The following is a 19,078-nucleotide window of genomic DNA, read 5'->3' on the forward strand; positions in this document are numbered from 1 at the left end:
AACTTGGTCTCACTATGTTGCTCAGGTTGCTAGATTAAGTAGGCTTTTCAAATTGAATCCTTTCAGCTGATTGAGAATATTATGACCAAACTGTAACTCTAGCTCATGTGACAATATTCAGATTAATTTTGAACCAACAGTGTAGCTAGTAGTAAAAACTGTCTGATTCCATCCGTACTGCCTGGTACATTTTCTCCTTACCCGTAGAGATGGTACTGACAAACTTGCAGATGTGAAGTTGTGATAAATTTCATTCACTGCCTAATCTGAGGGATTATCCTAAGCTTTGTCTGGGCTTCACGTGGGAACGTAGAGCAGCATATCATAGAATTGTACTCTCTTTGTACATTTGGAGCTGTTGGGACAATGAACAGGGAGATGCAGGTTGCAGATGCAGCATACTAAGAATATTTAGCTCTTTATTTTGACCTTCCTCTCTTAAGCAAATGAGTGATTTACAATCTAAATGGGATTGGGATATAGATGGCAGTAAACTKTTGGAGGCTCCATTCAGATAAGTCTGAAGTAATGTCACTGCAAGAAAGAAAAGTTCTTGAAAAACACTTTTCTGCCCCTGTATTTGGTAACAGATGTTTTACATTTGAATGTAAATTTATGACTAATAGTTTATTTGGCTGTTCTTGAAGACTCAAAGAAGATGCATATATTATGCTGAAGTGTTGATTGTGTCATTCTTGGTTGTGAGACTGAAAGGTTGAATTTAAGCATGGTTCTTTATCTCCTTAGGCCCTATCTGTTTTCATTATAGAGAGATCAATGTCTTCACAGGTCATTTCAAAGAATTTGAGTCAGTCTCCTGCCCTGAACTTCCCACTGGAGGATCCGACACATCTTTCAGGGAGCAACAAGATCGGGGCTACTCCACAGGGAGACAAGTGAGGAGCCAGGGGTGACCGTAGCATAGGCAGCAGCCATGACCTCACTGACCAGGGCACAGTCCAAGAGTATCTGAGCAGGGTTTGATTGGTGATAGTAACAGGTTCTGTTAACAGTCAGTGATCATCTGGCAAGGTGAGATGACAAGTCAGGTCTAGGGTCCATCCAGGAAGTCCAGTCAGCAAGTCAGGACAGAAGGAGGTCTGGAGACAGGACTGCCTACAGCATAGGTCTGAGGTCCATCAAGGAGACAGAATTGGAGACAAGGCAACCTACAACATAGATCTGGGGTCCATCCAGGAAGTCCAGGTCAGCAGGAGACAGGGCTAGGCACAGCTATGTCTGCAGCACAGCTTAGGCAACACTAGGGGCCTGAGCATGAATGAAGTTCCTGGACCAGTTGGTAAAGGGTGCATGGGTGGAGGTCCCAGGGGAGGCTGGTAAGGGCAACTAAGACTTATTAGTGCACTCAGGGCCCTTGCAGTATTTCCATTCTCTGCAGAGAGAGGCTAGCCCCTTGGTCAGTCCTGATGAATTCTACTTTGTCTCCCTAAGAGTAAGCTACTCTACTGGGCCGTGGAGAGCCCAAGCAGTAAAATTTATTAGACATCTGCCTGACAGAAATAAATAAAATACAATCTTTCATGGTTTAATATGAAAATAAACATAAAGAAGCAGTGGCTCTCAAGAAAAATATTGAGCTGCAGGTATAGACTTGAAAATAGCAAGGAGGAGAAAACTAAAAGTGAAGTGTCCTGTCCAGTTTACAGTAGGGCATTATCTCAGAACCATAGCCAGAAGTAATATTGCAGAGGGCAGGCTATCTGGCCACCTTTGAAGAACAAAATCCAATGTGGGGATGTCCATGATGGGAATGCCGGTGAGATAAAAAGCACACCTTTCAATAGGTGCAAAGCTTTGGGAGCCACTGTTAAAACAAAGAAGGCTGTGAAACAATTYGTGTGTGTTTAAAGCAGAGGAATGAGAGCAGGATCTCAAATTAGACTCAGCCACTAATGAGGTGTTTGCAGTTCAGGATTGAATCCATTGCCAGTTGAAATGAATTTGCCTTTCTGTCGGAGGCATTTAATTAATCACCAATTATCTCTAAATAGTTATGACACTGTGAATGATGAAGAGAATCGAAGCTACAGTTCTCTTTTAGTAAGCTTCTTCTGAAGTGAGACTATTACTTTCTATCATAGTCACTTCTAGTTACTATTGAGTATTAATGATACTTTCATGATTATGTTGTACAGTGCTGTCAGCAATGCAGAGCTGAGGCTGTTTGAGTTGGTACTCTGTATTTTCTGTGAAACACTTAATTTCTTTCACATTTGATCATAATACAGCATGTCCTAGTCTTGTTATATCCTTTTTTGGGGGGGTTAAAAAAAAGAAAAAAACAGCAACATTGTAATAATATGTTAAATCCTTAAATAACTAGCTGTGCACTCAATTTTAACTCTAATTTTATTTATTTATTTAAATCTGGGAATAAATAACAATACCTTTACTTGTAAGGTCAGCCAAATTATTGACTAGTACCAGAACTGTTAAAATAATTACAAACTACTGTATTGCAGGTTTTCGCTTACGTATTTAGAGTAGCATCATTTCCATTCTGATGGTACCTGAAGGTTCTTATGTGCCATAAGTTCTTGTGAGGACCCAGTAGAAAAACTGTGATCTTGTACCTTGCCCCTATTTTTCTGGGTTACTAAAACTTATGTATGTGGAATAGCATCATTCCTACACAGACTCAGTGATGTAGCGGTTGCTGGGTAGAGAAATAGCCTTCTAGAAATCAGCTGACTGACAGGAATTGTGAAATTGCTGACGCGTACCCCCAGACCCAAGTACATGCAATAGTAAAACACATCCCTGTTTTTCTTCCCCTGGATCGTGACGTTAGCTTCAAAATCATGGYATTTTAATCAAGTGTGGTTTGGGGGTTTTGTATATGAAGAATGTGCACAGGTCTTGCTTTTTAAGCATTTCTCTTCAAGTGTTTGATCAAAACTTTATACAAATATACACTCTCACATATTATAAAACAAGTACGCATTCTCACATACCTGCTTGTCTCAGGGATCTCAAGGGTAGTACTAAATAGGGTAATGTACATGAAACTRATGGTAACTCTGATCCTTCTGGTCCCCGTAGTTGCTCTTTCTGTCCTGTAGATTCAAAATCCTATGCCAGACAAACTCCTGAAAACATATCTGTTATGTTCATTAGATATGTTTATTATATTCAGACAAGGTTAACTTTCATTTTAAGCTTTACTGTGGACGATRTTGATAGTGCAGGGAAAATCTCAAATTTGTGTGGGGCTTATAGCTAGTTTTTAATCCTGTGTTAGATTAGATAGTTTTGCAATGTCTGACTAGACACAGGTCAAAATTTAAGCTATGTCACTATAAAATGCTATTATTGTTGGAGGGGAGAGCCAACAGTTCCTTTTAAACTTCCAGTTTGTGTACCTTGAATGTTGTTTCTGTCATTTTAAACCATGCAGAAGACTAGCTAACTTCTCTTTAGAATCAGTCCAGTTTGTTGTAAGAGTTGCTGCTTTATGTCTGTAACAAATCAAACTTAGAGGCATACTACGTACTTGTTTGCAGGTATATATCTCAGTGACAGCTGTTCTTTAAGACCCCAAGATCTGCCATTAATTTTGAGTAGTCAGAAAGACATCCATCTAGTCTGCAGTAGAAGTTATTGCTGCTCTTTGAGTTTTCATTATTAGCATTTCCCAAAGGGAAGGGTGTCTGAAATTTACAGCGTTAGTTGGTCACACAGGACGGGGGTGTTTCATAAATGCTGCCAGACGTCACTGAGATGAGCTTCTGTGCAACAAGCAAATCATTTCTGGAAGATCTGTTAAAACCATTACAGTGAATTCTCCTCTCGGAACCTACTTCTCTTGTGGAAGTCCAATGGCATTGCATTTTTGTGGTGTAGCACTCAAGTGGCCTGATAACTCATGCGGTTTCAGCGGGAATGTGATGTGGAACAGGGCAAGGCTTGTACGCGGCTACTGTAGAGATGTTGGCTGCTGTGTCTGCTCTCGCGTGTTGTACTGTTGCAGGAATGCTTCCTTAACCTTGCTAGAAATCCCAATGAGAAGCTGATGAATCAAGTCCCAGATCATTCTTGAAAGGAAAATAAACCCCATATAGAACACATTAAAAGTCTCCCGTCCCTCCCACCTTTCTTTTTTAGCTCTTTTTTGAGAACATGTTCATGAAGGTTGACAAATGTGTTGAGCTCTGAAGACATGAACAGTTATTGCTGTTTCTTTAAAGAAGTAAACAAACATCATGACCTGAAGCTTCACTAAAGCATTTAATGTATAGTTTGCAAATCATGGGCTAAAAAGTTAGAAAGTATGTTTTAAACTTTTCCATGCAATCTGTAGGTCAGCCCRTATCCTTGTATCAAGAGTACTGTCTGCTACACAGTAGTGGTATTTTTCCCCAAAAAGATTTCTGTCCTGGGGCAAGGRATAGACAACAAGGGGGTAAAATCAAGGTTACAAGGGCATGATATGTTTTCATTTTTGGCATTGTAACCTAAAGGATATGTTTCAAATATAAATAAGAAATAAATTAATTTTTTTATTTGGTTTTGACTGGTTTACATGTGAGATAATGATATCCTTTGTGCTGGTATTTGGCATTTCCACATTATCTTACTCTGCCTTCCTACAGCCTGTGTGAACTTGATGGATTTGCTTTGCCTGTTGGTAAGGGGCACAGAAATTGACCTTGGTTGATAATTCTGAACTATTCATGTAGTGGTTTAAATTTATAAAGATGCTTTAGTTATATTAGTTTCCAGTTTTCATAAGAGAGATTAAAATCCCTGAGAAAACTGCATAATTTTATAGAACCATGAAAGGTTTGCATGAATTTTGATATATCAGTCATTTTTATAGGTGTTCTGTATTTAAACGCTGTTGTACTACTTATAATGAACAAAACGATGAAGTAATTTGTCAAATATTATATTCTCCATCATTTATGACTGTATCGTGGTATGTTATTATTCTGACTAGTCTAAAAGCTGCTTTTAGGAAAAGAAATATATCTCTGTAGTGCCAGGTAACTTCTTTGGTTGCTAATTTGATTTACTCAGTGGCAGGAGGCAGACTAAATGGAGCTAAAATGATGCAATAAACAGTGGCCTCTGCATCTCACCATACTTCCAAAAAAGCATATTGAATCTAAATCAGCCTGCATGTTTAAAGCAGAAACTTGGATGTGAGAATTCTTGGACCTGTTTGATAATTACAGATCATCTTTTGATAGATAGGTGAGCATGATTCAAAGACAGTGAGCTATAGTGAGCAAAATCTGCAAGAGCAGCTTCTGGTGTCCAATCCCACTTGACAGTTTTGCATCATCATATAATGGAAGGAATGTTTTGGGGAGGTTCACAGGAAGGTGAATTTTTTTTTAATGTTCTTTCTCTTCAGTGGCAGAAAAAGTTGCAGTGTTCTTTGGGGAAACAGTTTTGTCTGTCTTGGAGGAAGGTAACTGGAAAGGGTGCCAGGAAGATCTTAAAAATTCAAAGAGTGTGGAAATTGATGAGGTTACCCAAAATTAGAGGCACCAGAGCTGTGAGAACTTGTGCATCCTGAGAAAATGCTCATGTATTGGTGGACCCAGAGAAGGCTCACAACAGAACTGCTTATGCTTATTTGAAATGGTACATATATGGGAGGGAACATAAGCAAACTGTGCTTCCAAGCATGTCCTAGGGCTAGCATTGCTGGGGAATGATACAGAAGTGTCTGTTTATATATGGATGATACTCTAGAGAGATAAAATGGGAAAAAGGCAAGGTATTTTAGCCAGTTTGAATACAGAGGAAAAGTCATCTGCAGAATTGCCTGCCAGATGCAGGTTAACCCTAGGAGAACCTCTAAATATACTTTGGCCTCAGTGGGCTGTAGTCTGGAGGGGAGACAGTAGAACTGACTCAGTGCTAAGCCCACACTGGAGACCAGATAAAAAGGAAGTGATGGAAGCAATATGCCAACCATGACTTGGTCCTGCCAGCCAGAAATGTAAAGGTTAAACAGATTCAGAGGGCAGATCAGTCTTTGGTACAGAGCAAAACAGACGGAGAATGAGAATAAGAGAGTATCCCTTATGCACAGAGGGCAAAACGGCGGCTTCTTTGAGAGGAGGCTGTGCTGGAAAAGGGCAGGAAAGCAGGTTGCAGCATCAATCTTATTTGGGAAAGAAAAAGAATTAAAACTTCTGCAGAGGCCCTGTGGATAGGAAAGTTGTATACAACCTTTTTCTTTTTCTTTTTTTTTTTAATAATTTGTGTTCCCTGGTCACTTGGAGTTATCTTTGCTTTAAAAGGTTAATTATCCTTGTTTGTTTGTCCTAAAAATTCTGGTTTCTGTTTCCGTTTAAAGCAGTTCAGTCGCCTTTGAGGAGTTCATTACATCAGAAGGTCTAGTGGCTCCACCTCAGAGCTTTCACTGATCCGTAGTTCCTCAGATATCCTGCCTCTGAGAATATCAAATCCTTCTCCCCTTCTGTCAGATAGTGGAGGGAATGGTATATAAACAAGGACTATGATATGATAAAGAGACAGTAGAGTAATAAAAAGAATTGGATAAATCATAAGGGAATGAACCATAGCAATAAAATAAGGACAAGCTGAGAAGCTGGAATGTGAAGGAGAACATGTTGGAAGAGATGGAAAAAAGAAGTTAAGAGAGAATATTGGAAAAATGGAAGAGAAGAGAATAGGGACAAGCTGAATATCCAGAGTATAATCCACTGGATATTCCCTCTCCTCAATTAGTTGACACTGGAAAATCTTATTTTTAATATTCCAGTCTTCTGAGGGTGTCGCATACCTATAACACGTGTATCCGCGAAGCTCTATAGGGTGTTCAGGATGGAAGTGTTAGGATTACTTTTTTACTTTTTTTTTTTTTTTAGTTTTAATTTGCTGATATTTGGGAAATCATGAGTTGAACTTTACTTTGTTTGCATAGCCTGAAAATGTGACTTAAGTGGTTTTTAGTTTTTTATTGTTGTTAGTCTTTTTTTTAAGTGGATAGTATATTTTCAAGTGATTTATCTTTGACCTCTGTTTGATTTCCCCCACCCCCCCGAATTTATGAAGTTGGCTTTTTATCTGTTCATTAAATGTTAACCTTGTCCCTTTGCCTAGGGCTCTCTTATGAAACTGTAGAGAATAGGTTGTTTTATTTTCAGACAAAATACGAGTAAAAATACAGAAGATAAACTTTTTTTTTTAACCTAGTTATCAAATCCCTAAATATTTAGTGCAAGTTCCTAGTTAAAAAAAATAGAGCTTTTGTACAATTTCTTTAGAGTCTGGAGGTCTTAGTACATCTTGAGAAGTTGAGGCTTAAGTTACTTTGTTTAAACTTCAAAAACTAAAATTAGGACATTTTTTTCTTTCATTACTCACTGCAAAATCAAGTCAGGTACAGCCACACCAGCTGCAAAACCATGCCACAGTTTTCTCTTTGATTTTTCTCATCTTTGACATAGAAATCTGGTACAAAGGATCAGAAGTCAGACACGCCCTTTGAAAAATGAGAAAATTCAGAGTTGTGAAAGTAACATGAGAGTTAAAGACAACTGACTTCTTAATTTAATAGTTTGTATTTCCTTAATTTTCTTTTTCCCCCCTTTTCCCCCCATTTAAATATATCAAAACATTGAAGTACAAAGAGAATGGGATAAAAGATTAAAGATGACTTAGGCTCCATTAATGTCTGCCCTGTTTTTCTTCTTGAAAAAATCTTTTACCATATTGTAGGTGCTAAAACAYAGATTTTACCCACTAGAAATAATGAGATGTTTCAAAACCTGTAGATTTTTGCTTGATGTAGAAAAATGGCACTTTTTGTGTGTGTTTAGGCAGCATAACACTTTGAACAATTTCATGCTTAGAAGTGACAAGCCTACATGACTGTATTATGTGGTATTTTACTTTRGTCCACTATATATTGAAATATCATCTGCAAAGTACTTTGCAAGACTTTTTATTAACATGTTATGTTCCACTGTACTATAAATCCCCTGCACTGAATTAAATCCCACAGGTCCCTAGCAAACTTTCATTAGTGTCAATGAAGAATCTCCAACTAAATATAATAAAAATTGGAGGGCACTCTTAAAATCCTGACAGATTCGTATTCTAAAGTCCCTGAAATGAGAGTGCACTGTGTTCAAGGCAGAGTCCTACTGCGGTGTCAGAGCCTTCCTTGTACTGTATCGGTTTGCAAAAGGCCAGTCTCCAGATCTGCATTTTTTCCTGGGGCTCAGGAGTTGGAAGGCTATGAAGACATGTAGTTTCACTTTAAAGGAGTATGTTTCCAAATATATGTTGTTAAGTATACATTATTGCCAGAAGTAGGTGAATCTTAAGGTCAATAAGTTATATAGAAGATAAAATAGGTGATTAAAGAAAGTGTCATTTACTGTTCTGCTATCTACTCTTACCAGCATTAAATACCTGCTGATAACCTAGTTAGAACCGGTCTCTGCACTGAAATGTGAAAGAAGTATGGGAATCCATTAAGCTGTTTGCAGCTTACTAGAATAATACATGCTAGGTATGAAGCACCTTCCATATAAGGACCTAGTACTGTCTAAACATGACCATATTAGTCTCGCAAATACTATTATAGGGTGGGTAAGTATCATTACTTACAGATAAGGTTGCTGAGACACAGACAAATACATGCCTGCAAGCAATACAAGACCAGAAATAAAATATATCCTTCATTTATTATAAAGATGTTATGACTAAATTGCAAATGAATGTTTGCCTCTCACTAAGACTGCTACCGCCCAGCAACAATTGCTAGATAGGATAAACATCATTAACTGTAAAAATTTTAATGCCTAAAAGTCATTAGGAGCACTGATGTGGAGTCTTGAGCTCTCTCGTTGTACTATTTTAAAATTATTCTCTGTGAACTTTGGGGCTAAGAGTAGTCCCAGTCTTGCCCATGGTGTGTGTATGCATGCGTGTGCACACTAGCATGTAAATAATGCAATCTGTGTTACAGTGAGGGTATAATTAAGCATAGGAAGGAAATGTTTCTGCAGCCAAAATAAAAATTAAGAATCTTGCACACCACATACAGAAGCTTCTCAGGAAATCATTCTGACTCCCTGGTCCTGTCAAGCAAGGGAATATGCCTGTTAATTTCCCCTGACAGAAAACACATCACCTCATCAGCAGTCCCAGAAAATAACAAAACAGCCAAACTGAAAAAGAATGACTGCCAAAAACTTGCATTGCCACCGCAGTAAGGGAGATTGGGAGGGGAGGGGTATGCTTGAGAAATTTTGGAAAAGGAGAAGACTTATCCTGCTACCTGTCGTGTCCTACTGTTGCCCTTGGTCTTCCTGCAAAACCTTGACTGATCGAGTAGTCAAGGCACGACCCTTTAAGAATTCATTTGGGCCAGAGGGTACCTGATCATTTAATTCTAAAAGAATAATTTATATTCTTGAATCCRAATAGTGTGCAATTTTTTTAGTGTTTAAGCTGAGGCAGACATCTCTGTAAGATCTACACCAGCATGTACTTAAGTGATAGAAGCAGTTCAGTCACATCCTGTGCTATATGTTTTAACCTGTAGAAATGGTAATTGCATTTGAAGTTACTGTGCAGTTTCTTAAAAGCATTGCACTTGCTGCTAATAAAAATTGATGAATTTTTTGAAATGTTTGCTACTGCGATATGGCATAAATGCCAAGAATTAAAAACAAAACCAAAAAAAAATCCCACTAAGTTGTGATGAATTGTCAGGTTTCTGAATTGAGCACAATTTGCTTTACATTCAGAGCCCTGTATGTCAAATGACCCATCAGGATAGAAGATATTTATAGAAAATTATGGCAACATTTATTGTTAGATCAATATATACATATTACTGGGCTGCTTATTTTTTTTTCCGTTTATGAACCAAAATTACGACTAGATGAAGGGGKTTTTTTTGTTTTTTTGTTTTTTTATGGTCACTGCGTATTTCTCAAACTCTTGCACCAAGTATTTTTCCCACAGTAAAGGCAAAGAGTAATTTTTTAAGTCAGAGTGACAGAGATTGATAGTGTATGTATAAGTAGACTACCTCTAGTAAATATATTAATATGGTAACTTTTTATATAAATATATTACAATGGGACAGGTTCCTATTACACTGAAATTACACAGTCATGTAGAGGACTACATAATTCACATTTCTGTATAAATAGTTCTAGTTCTTATGTTGAAAAGATAATTTTCAGACTGTTAACTGGGTGCCAACTGATGCTGTGATGTCTGCTTAAGTGGTCAGGCAGCCTGGAACTGGAACCTGGAGAGTTTTGAATATCTCCTTTTCATTTTGGTGGGGATTAGACTGTACAGTCTGACAGTATTTCTGCTCTAATGGCAAGCAAGGAGAATTAAGATTTCCAGATAGTATGTTTGCTTTTGTGTCTTGTTGAATGTTTTGGCATGTAGTAGAGTAGTATGTACTGGAATAATTCAGGGTTTCTAAGAGTTGCTGAAGTGATAATGATGAAATCTGATTCTTGCACCACTCTCCCCAGTGGATCATATGCCTGAAGGTTTCTCTGTCATACAGCTGGGTGGTCATCTGTTATAACAGGCCTGACCTCCATTTTGATTGTGTGATGGACACCTGCCARTCATTTGGCTAACAGAGGAGCCAGAGGATCCTTGAGAAAGATGGTAGCAAGGAGTAGGCCACAGCAGATGAATTATTCTAGCAGGCCTTGGCTGTGCACCTACTATATCCAGGCCCCGTAGAAATGGTGATTGCAGGGGACAGTCAGTGCTTTGTAATGTATGCTCTGCGGAATGCAAAGTCCTTCCATGTACGTATTTGTATGTATAGGTATGTTCTGTACACATATATGTATAAGAGGTGTGCATATATGTACCAAATATAGTTTGGAACATTGGCATTTTGATATRAATGTGGGTTTTTTGTTAAATACAATTCTCCAAGTTCAAAGTGTTCAGATTCAGGTCCTGACCAGCAATGAAATTATGATTTTCATTTAGGTACATGATGTGACTTGAGATATTTCAGAGCCAAGTTACTGACTGAGACCTCTCTCTCACACCTTAAATTCATGCCTGGTATAATGGACTTATCCTGACTTGGCTTCAGAGATGTGTACATTGCAGTGATTTGGGAGTTAAGGAATGATAAAACTAGGCAACTAGCTACTTCAGGTAGAATGGATTTAGCAAGACTTACTGGCTATAGGGGAGGGGGAAAAACAAAACCACCGCAAAACCTACCTTCCTCTTTAGACGTATTCAGAAAGGTAAGACATTTGGAAAACAAAGGGTGTTGTCCATCCCAAAATTTTGTAGAATCGGTCCCAATAATCCTGTAAAAATCAAACTGGATTTAGATAAAGAAATCATACTGGGTTTTAGGTGTAATACCTTGTTTTGACTCTACAGAGTAAGCCTGACAAAGTTGTTGCCATAGCTTTTTTATTTGTGCAAATTGGCTTTTAATAGAAGACACTATTTTAAAAATCTGTAAGGAAAGTATTTGTTAGTAAATAAATATGAAAACAATTTCCCTAGAGCCAGGAGGTTATTGTGGTCATAGTTGTTTTACCTTGCTTGTTTCTAGCAGTTATATGATTCAGTGCTATTTAATAACATATAATTTCTGCAGGGGTGGGATTTTGAAGTCCTTGAAAATATTAGCACCTGTATTACTGTATAGGTTAAGAAGGAAGGAGTAAGTAATGCAGTGAAAATAAGTCCCAAGGACATAATTATAGGATACTGTTTGGCTGTGTACTGCTTGTCCTGTCAACATGAAGAAGCAAGCAGAGAAGAATACGGTTGGAGAAACTTGAGGAATATAATTGGAACATGCTGGTGAGACTGATGCAGAACAGACATCTCTTCCACCTCCTCTGGTGCCCCACATCATTTTATATCACTCATTTGAAAAAGTCTAGACATGTCTTTAATATTATCCAAGTCAGAGTTGAACCAAAGAATAAGGATGAAGTGCTTTTATTCCAGAATTTCTCTATACTTTAAGCATGCCTACATTCAGTGTTAATAATTAAGCTCCTCATTTAATTCAGTTTACTTCTGCTTATTGTAACCAGTCATAAATTCTCTCCAATTCTGTATATGCTGGTATACTAAAAAATTATGCGTCTTGTTTACGATCTTAGTATCCTCAATAGCCAGGGGAATTCATGCAAGAGGCATTTTTACACGGGTTCTGCCTGCAGAATAGCTCCAGCAATACAGATGTGAGGTTGCATATTTGCGTTTCATACAATGAGAGCTAGAATGAAATGATTTTTGAGCTGCCTTAAAGTGCAAACACAAGCTATGTGGAGAGGACTTGCTTTCTTGTGCATCATTCCCAACAGCAGTGATTTAGCAGACCAGGTTGCCCCATCATTGATACTTGTTACTGACCGTTGAGTCTTTGGTGTTTTTTCCCAGATATAGCTGACCAGAATTTGTTCAAACGTTTTGTTTGCTGATGCACAAGAAAGGAATACAGTTCCTTCACTTTGTCCCTTACTGTTGTTGCCTGATACGATTTCAACAGGATGAAAAAGAAATGCAAAGACAATTCTGAACACCTCCATGGAAGAGCTCCTWAAAGGGCAGATCTAAATAGTCATTTTAGGAGTTCTGCTGGTGCCATGTTTTCATTTTCAATGTGATAAATAGGATTTACCTGTTCTTGTGGATTCTCTTTAGAAATCATAGATATCAGCTTCCAGTATGCACACAAATTTGAATGTGATTGAGGTGCAGTTGACTTACAGCTCAAGTAATGCTTCCCATGAACTTAGCTGCCATAATAGTGTACATGCCTACTCTTAGCCTGTGCGTATTGTGCAGGAAGGTGGGTTAGTCTAAGGCACAGTGAAAGCCCCTCAGATTCTGCGAAGGTGTCAGATGGAGTCCGGCATTGTTATCTTGCAAAGCATGACTTCAGTGATAGTTCTTGGATCCACTGATGTTATATTTATGAGATAACATAAGAAAAGAGCAAGCAAATTAAATGACAGTGCGGTTTGAGACCAMAGGTTTTAAGAGACTGAATGTGATCTTTTAAAATATTCAGAATTCCTGAAGAGATCCTTTCTTACTTCTTAGCAGGTGTTMTAACATTAGGTTCAGTTTACAACTTTGTAATTTTTATGTGGGTAAATGGCAGCAATCTAATTCCTAAATTTGCTTTCTATTGCTCCTTTATGACAAAATGTGTTGTTATGCTAGCAGTACTACAGACCAGATTGTAATAATGTCAGTAGAAATGTATAATGTGATCTTTGCTAATAGCATATACTGTAGCTCATTAATATTTGGCATTTTCTTCTTCCCAGTTGCTTCATAGTTGAAAGAGAATTTTCTCATTTTAGCTTGTCATTTTTGATGCTGATTCATTCTTTTATGTCTTCTAGCTTGCTACTTTAGAATTCCCTCCGAAGAAGCTCTTTGGAAACAAGGATGAACGAGTGATTGCAGAACGACGGAGTCACTTAGAGGTAATGGTAACTTTTTAAAAAACTTCTGAAGTGTGTTTGGATAGAGTTCTGTGTGCTTGACCAATAGAAACCATTCCCATATGGTCAAAGTTAAATAGCCTGCTTGTAAGTATGAAGTTACTTGCTGCTTCATTTAACACAGGAGATGGCAGCAGTAGATTGCAAAGTAATGACACATGCCTTAAAAAAAAAAAAAAAAAATCCTGTCTAGAAAAAAAGCATCTATTTAGAGATGTTCATAGGCGGTACATTTATTTAAGGGGGAAAGGTTGTGGATGAGGTAAGTGTTCACTGTAGACAGATGGTCTCTGTGCAAGACAAGATTTAAAAAACTTGCTACTTTAAGTGCAATGTTATTTGAAGATTTACTATTCTATCATAGTTACTATATCCAAATATCTCATGACAGAAGGAAAGTGATATTTAGGCATCTTTGAGGTTTATTTTGTAACCTAGTTTTCTGAGTGTATTTTTTTCTTTGAATTAGTTTTAGAAATTATTTTTATTGTAGATAGGGTTGCTGAGATTCTTAGGGTTTGAGTTTTTGTTGTTGTTGTTCTTTGGCTATGTTGATGGTACAATTTTGGCTCCTATCACACTTTAGGACTTTATATTTTGATCTTAATGCATTTGTTCTCGCAGCCCAGAGGCAGGAGGTGGGGTTTTGGGAAAGAAGGAGAGGTGGGAAGAGAGACTAACACATACACCCTGCAACTATACTGTAGCCACATGGAGGTTGCCTGATCWTGCAAGCCATTAAGAATTTTACTCTTTGTAGAGCTAGAGTAGCATTAAGTAGAGCTTTGGAGAAATTAATATAAAAGTGGATTACTTACAACTGTAATCTTTTTTTGTTTGCATTTTTCAATTTTTTCTATGTACTTCACCTTTTCTGTGATCCACAAACAAAACATATCCTCCCACTGACTTTTGTTGTGGAACTGTCTTCCTTGTAGCACAGAATGTAATCAGCTTTCTGTTTCATGTTCCTCATAGAGGGGGATTGAATATTTTCTCTTGGTAAAGGTATAGTTGCATTTCATTAGAGTACTCAGTTTGCATGTTTTTGTTCCAGTAAGRAATTTAACCCCTTAATCTTTCTGACCCTTCATTGGTTTTATTAACAGATTTTATTGTAATATTTATAATTGCTGTGTATAGTGATGCTTTGGTTACAGTCGTATAGTATTTATAGCTTTGTATATAAGCATTTTTTTGCTTTTTTGCATGTTTACATACATGTATTTCACCATATGCCAGGTAGTAGACTTAGCCATGCCAGTCAGTAGTACTGACTAAGCACTCAAGGTTAGGAAACTGAAGGTCCCTTGTGGTCAAGGGGAAGTCAGATGAAGAGGACAAGGAGCCAAGCAAATGTTACCAACCTGTAATGATGTAACAAACTTGTCATCAAAAAAAACCCTTTAATCTGGACTACTAATTATAATTTTATTCTCTCACTGTGTGTTTTGCAGCTGTCTTCTCTGGGTGTGTACTGTAGGCCAACACAGCTGGAGTACTTCAGCTAACATAGCTGCAGCCTCCTTGACAGTGGGAGAAACCACCTAAGCAGTAATGCCTTCCAAAGTCATRCAGTGCTGTTTGAGTCTTCAAAGCATCTGAATTATACTGTGAAACTATTTGGCAGACAGAATGTGTGAGAGTGGAGCATGGTACAGGCAACCACTTCTATTTAAAAGGCTGGCTGCTATGTTCTCATAGTTTTCAGTCTGGGATGAACCTTGAGCATATTTCAGCGGGCTAACCTGAAAGCAGTAAACAAATGGATAGCCTCTGCAAGGGACACAGTTTCTTGGCCTTTTGAATATAGCTGATTTCTCATGTGGGAAATCAATCGGGTACAAATTAAGGAAATTAGACCTTGATAATTAGCAGAAACATGGCTTGGGTTGCTCGTAACAAACTGTTGGCCTCTCCTTGTCTTTGTTCAGTTGGCTTTAATGCCTGATCCTGTGCCTTGATTTGCTGAATCAAGAGACAAAGGGGAAAAAAAACAAAAAATGCTTCAGTGAAAAAGAAATCTAGTGAGGCTATTTCATGCCATAAAACCTGGCAATCTCTTTTAAGCCTCAGAGGTTATATGTTGTTATAGTAATAGTATAGTATGAAAGCTTATTTGATCGTTTCACGTGGTTAGTCAGGAGCTAATACAGGATTTTTTAAAAAAAAGCAAAGCGCACCTTCCAGCAATACAAAAATGTATATTCTTATCCAAAGTCTTAGCTGACTTTAATGACTAAAAGTAGATGACAAACTGACAAATGTCAGTCTGATAACAATGTTCTGGAGGAATATTCAATATTGTGAAATCATGAGTAGAGCTACAATAAGTGTTCCCCTTGGTGGATGGCAAAGAAATTACTCTCCTCATTTGTTTTTTACATTAGATATTTATAAATCTGCAATAGATTGTGACTTGAGTTCTTTTAATTGGAGGGGGATAGTAAGGCTTTGACTAGTCCAGTACCTTCCACAGGTCATCAGTGAACAGCAGCAGTTTCTTTTTTAATTTACACTTTTATTTTTGAAATATGCATGTAACACTAAACTGAAATTCAAATTCATTACCCACCTATTTAAGGGATAAGACAAGTTAAGCTATCATTTCAGTCAAACAGCCTGACTGAAATATTTTCTGGAATTAGCAGAGAACCCATGAGGCCATTTCAGTAATAAACTGCTAATTCCAGAAAATACTTCAGTCAGGCTGTTTGACTGAAAGTCACCAAAACTAAATTGCAACTCTCAGTCTGATCTGGAAAAATGAAGCATTTAGACTGGGAGTTACTGTAGGAGCTAAACTTTCTACTTTTCAACTTCAAAATTAACTAAATTTACAATTCTAATAAACAGAGAGCTAGTGCTATCGCAGAAATCTGAACACTTATTTTAATTGACTCGCTTTGGCCTTAGTCAAGGAAATTTTCCGTGTGCCTAATTACAAAAAGATCTGTCAAATCATCCTTTGCAGGAATCAGGGCAGCCTAGGAAGAGTTTGATACATTTTTTGTTTTTTTCTTTTCCCCACACCTCACCTCTCAGATTCTAGACACAACAGGAGCAGAAGTACTGAAAATAGCATGAGGATTTTTGTGGCACTGTTCAGTGCAACTAGATTCGGGGGGAGTTGTTTGTTTGTTTTGAAGATCATCATGTAAAATGTCCTCATTTCAGCTTGAGTTAAGAAGTGGGAGTATTGTTTCAACATAATGGGGATGAAAATACTTTGAGTAAAAGGCTTCAGCAAGCCCCAAATTATGAGACCTGTGATTTTTAAATCAAAATAAATGGGAATAAATTCATTAAGTTCCTTTTATTTATTATTTATTTATTTATTTTAAATCCTAGCTGGTACAACTGCTAAATAACCAAAAGCTTCACAGTGCATTGTTGGTAGGAAAACACTCTCTGTGTACTTTTCTCTGTGTGTGTGAGATGAATCTGAAGAGAGGACTTTGATCTCTAGCATGAAATGTGTTTGTAACATGAACACTTTTGCTTTGGCATTTGTTTGTACAATGCAAAGTCTTTTGACCAATATCTTACATTTCCTTAAAGGTCTGAAAAATAACATGCAGGTTTGCACAAAGGATTTGCCTATACATCTTAAGAGAAAGCACATAAATTTTACTTAAAATTACCTATTCTAAATGCCCTATTGCAGTCTATTAATTTAGTATTTCATCAGGGACCTGTTGCAGGGCAAAACTCTAAATTAATTGTTCTGCAGTCTAAAGCCTGTAATTTCACTTCAGAGCCAACCTTGCTTGATTAAATCCTCCTCAAATGAAACAGCCAAGAATTCTTTTGATTAAAGTTAATGAATAGATGTTAGTTTGTATCTGTCCTTTTTTGCAGTTAGAAACCAGTAAATGAGGATATAGATCTCAGTTACCTGTTTCCCATCCCTTATTGCCAGGGCTCCATTTCCTCAGGTCTGTTTGTAGACAGCAAAGGGAAACAGACAAAATAAAAAAAAAAAAAAAAAAGCAATATGAATAAAAAAAATTTTAAAAAGCAGGGACACACCAACAGACAGCACTACACTCAGTAGGAATCATGTGTGTTTCCTTTTACCCCTATTTACGGAGCTAAGGCAATGAAAGAATGCTAAAACTGTAATAGTATAATAAAGCTTCAAGTTCTGAAGGAGCACATACATCTTTCTGGCATTGTCTCTGCTTTTTTTTTTTTTTTTTTTTTAAACACTCCGAACCTCTTTAAAAGATAGACATGCTCAATTTATTTAAAATTAATAATACAATTGTCCTTAACCTCCTAACTTCCTGATGTCTGATGATGAGTTTTTCAATGATAGGTGCTAATGCAAGAGGCAGAAATAAATCTTGTATGAACTGCATAATTAAATTATTCTGTCAGTTCTGCAGCATTGGCTTGTGAAAGCACCATAAACTGACAAAATAAAAGTATTGCTGTTACCCATAATCAAAATCAAGCCCCCCAAATATGCTTCTGTAACATAGAAGCTAAGTCCTTTGTGTTTTGTTTTGTTTTGCTGTTTTTATTTGTATTCTGATTTGTGTGCCTTTGAAGGTGATAATTTCTAGGGGGGTTTTTTGTATACAGCTGTGAAGTTAGCCACTGCAACTTTCCTCTTTAAAAATGAGATTCTGCTACTTTTGCGTGACTCCAAGAATCTGGTTCTTAATGAAAACATGAAATAGTGGAACTAGCACCTTTCATTGAACTTGAATTTATTATTGGTATTTAAATGGTATTACTAGTTTTAGAATTAACACCCTAGTGGCAACCAGCAGAAGAGACATCTGAGAGAACATCTCCAAATATTTGTCCCCAATTTCGGGAAAACTGAATATGTTCAAGTCTGATTAATTTCTTGAGGATAAACTTGGAGTCATGAGGGCAAAAATATTTTATTGAAATTTTAGATTATTCATCATCTGAATATTCAGCATGGACTTCATAAGTTCATCCAGTTGGCCTTTTCTTCACAGCCCATCCCTTAATCCTTTTAAATGAGACAGTCTGCTTCATGCTAGTTACAGGTGACAGGTTTTTTGTAATAGAAACATCAATTCAAGTGGGGTCACTAAGACTTATTATTTGTGGCTGATTTTTCCTGTCACTAAAGCTAGTCACAAAGACCTTTCAAAGCTACTGATTATGTGTCAGTTCAAAGTGGTTATTAAAAAGAAATTATTAGACTCCAGTATCAGCTTACAACAACATCCCCAATACCAAAGCTTTTTAAGAGCTTTAAAGCCAGCTGCTCACCAGCCTGGTTCTTGCGAATTGAACGTATGCCTCTGACAGTGTAGCTGTAAATACTGTTCTTAGAAGCATCTCAATGAGATGGACTTCAGAAACCATTCAGAGTACACTTGATAATCCTTGAAAGATAAAAGGAAGCTTTTTCTTTTATTATGGACATGAATGTGTATCAGATATGACTTCTATTGGAGATCGCCTAAGTCCAACCCCCCTGCCCAAGCAGGATCACCTAGAGCACCTTGTATAGGATCGCGTCCAGGCGGGTTTGGAATATCTCCAGAGAAGGAGACTCCACCACCTCTCTGGGCAACCTGTTCCAGTGC

The 19,078-nt window shown here is 37.4% G+C and overlaps 1 protein-coding gene across 1 annotated transcript in view; it reads left to right on the forward strand.

Moving 5' to 3' along the window:
- The window catches only part of KIF16B (kinesin family member 16B), a gene marked incomplete at its 5' end in the record, with an annotated part of 126,166 nt that overhangs the window by 93,238 nt on the left and 13,850 nt on the right, over positions 1–19,078 (forward strand). Inside the window, one exon of the mRNA XM_026055955.1 lies at positions 13,398–13,481. Coding sequence (XP_025911740.1) covers positions 13,398–13,481 — 84 coding nt within the window. The remainder of the gene's footprint in view (positions 1–13,397; positions 13,482–19,078) is intronic.

The sequence above is a fragment of the Apteryx rowi genome, unplaced genomic scaffold (genome assembly GCF_003343035.1).
Source record: "Apteryx rowi isolate R43461 unplaced genomic scaffold, aptRow1 scaffold_128, whole genome shotgun sequence".
Classification (NCBI taxonomy): domain Eukaryota; kingdom Metazoa; phylum Chordata; class Aves; order Apterygiformes; family Apterygidae; genus Apteryx; species Apteryx rowi.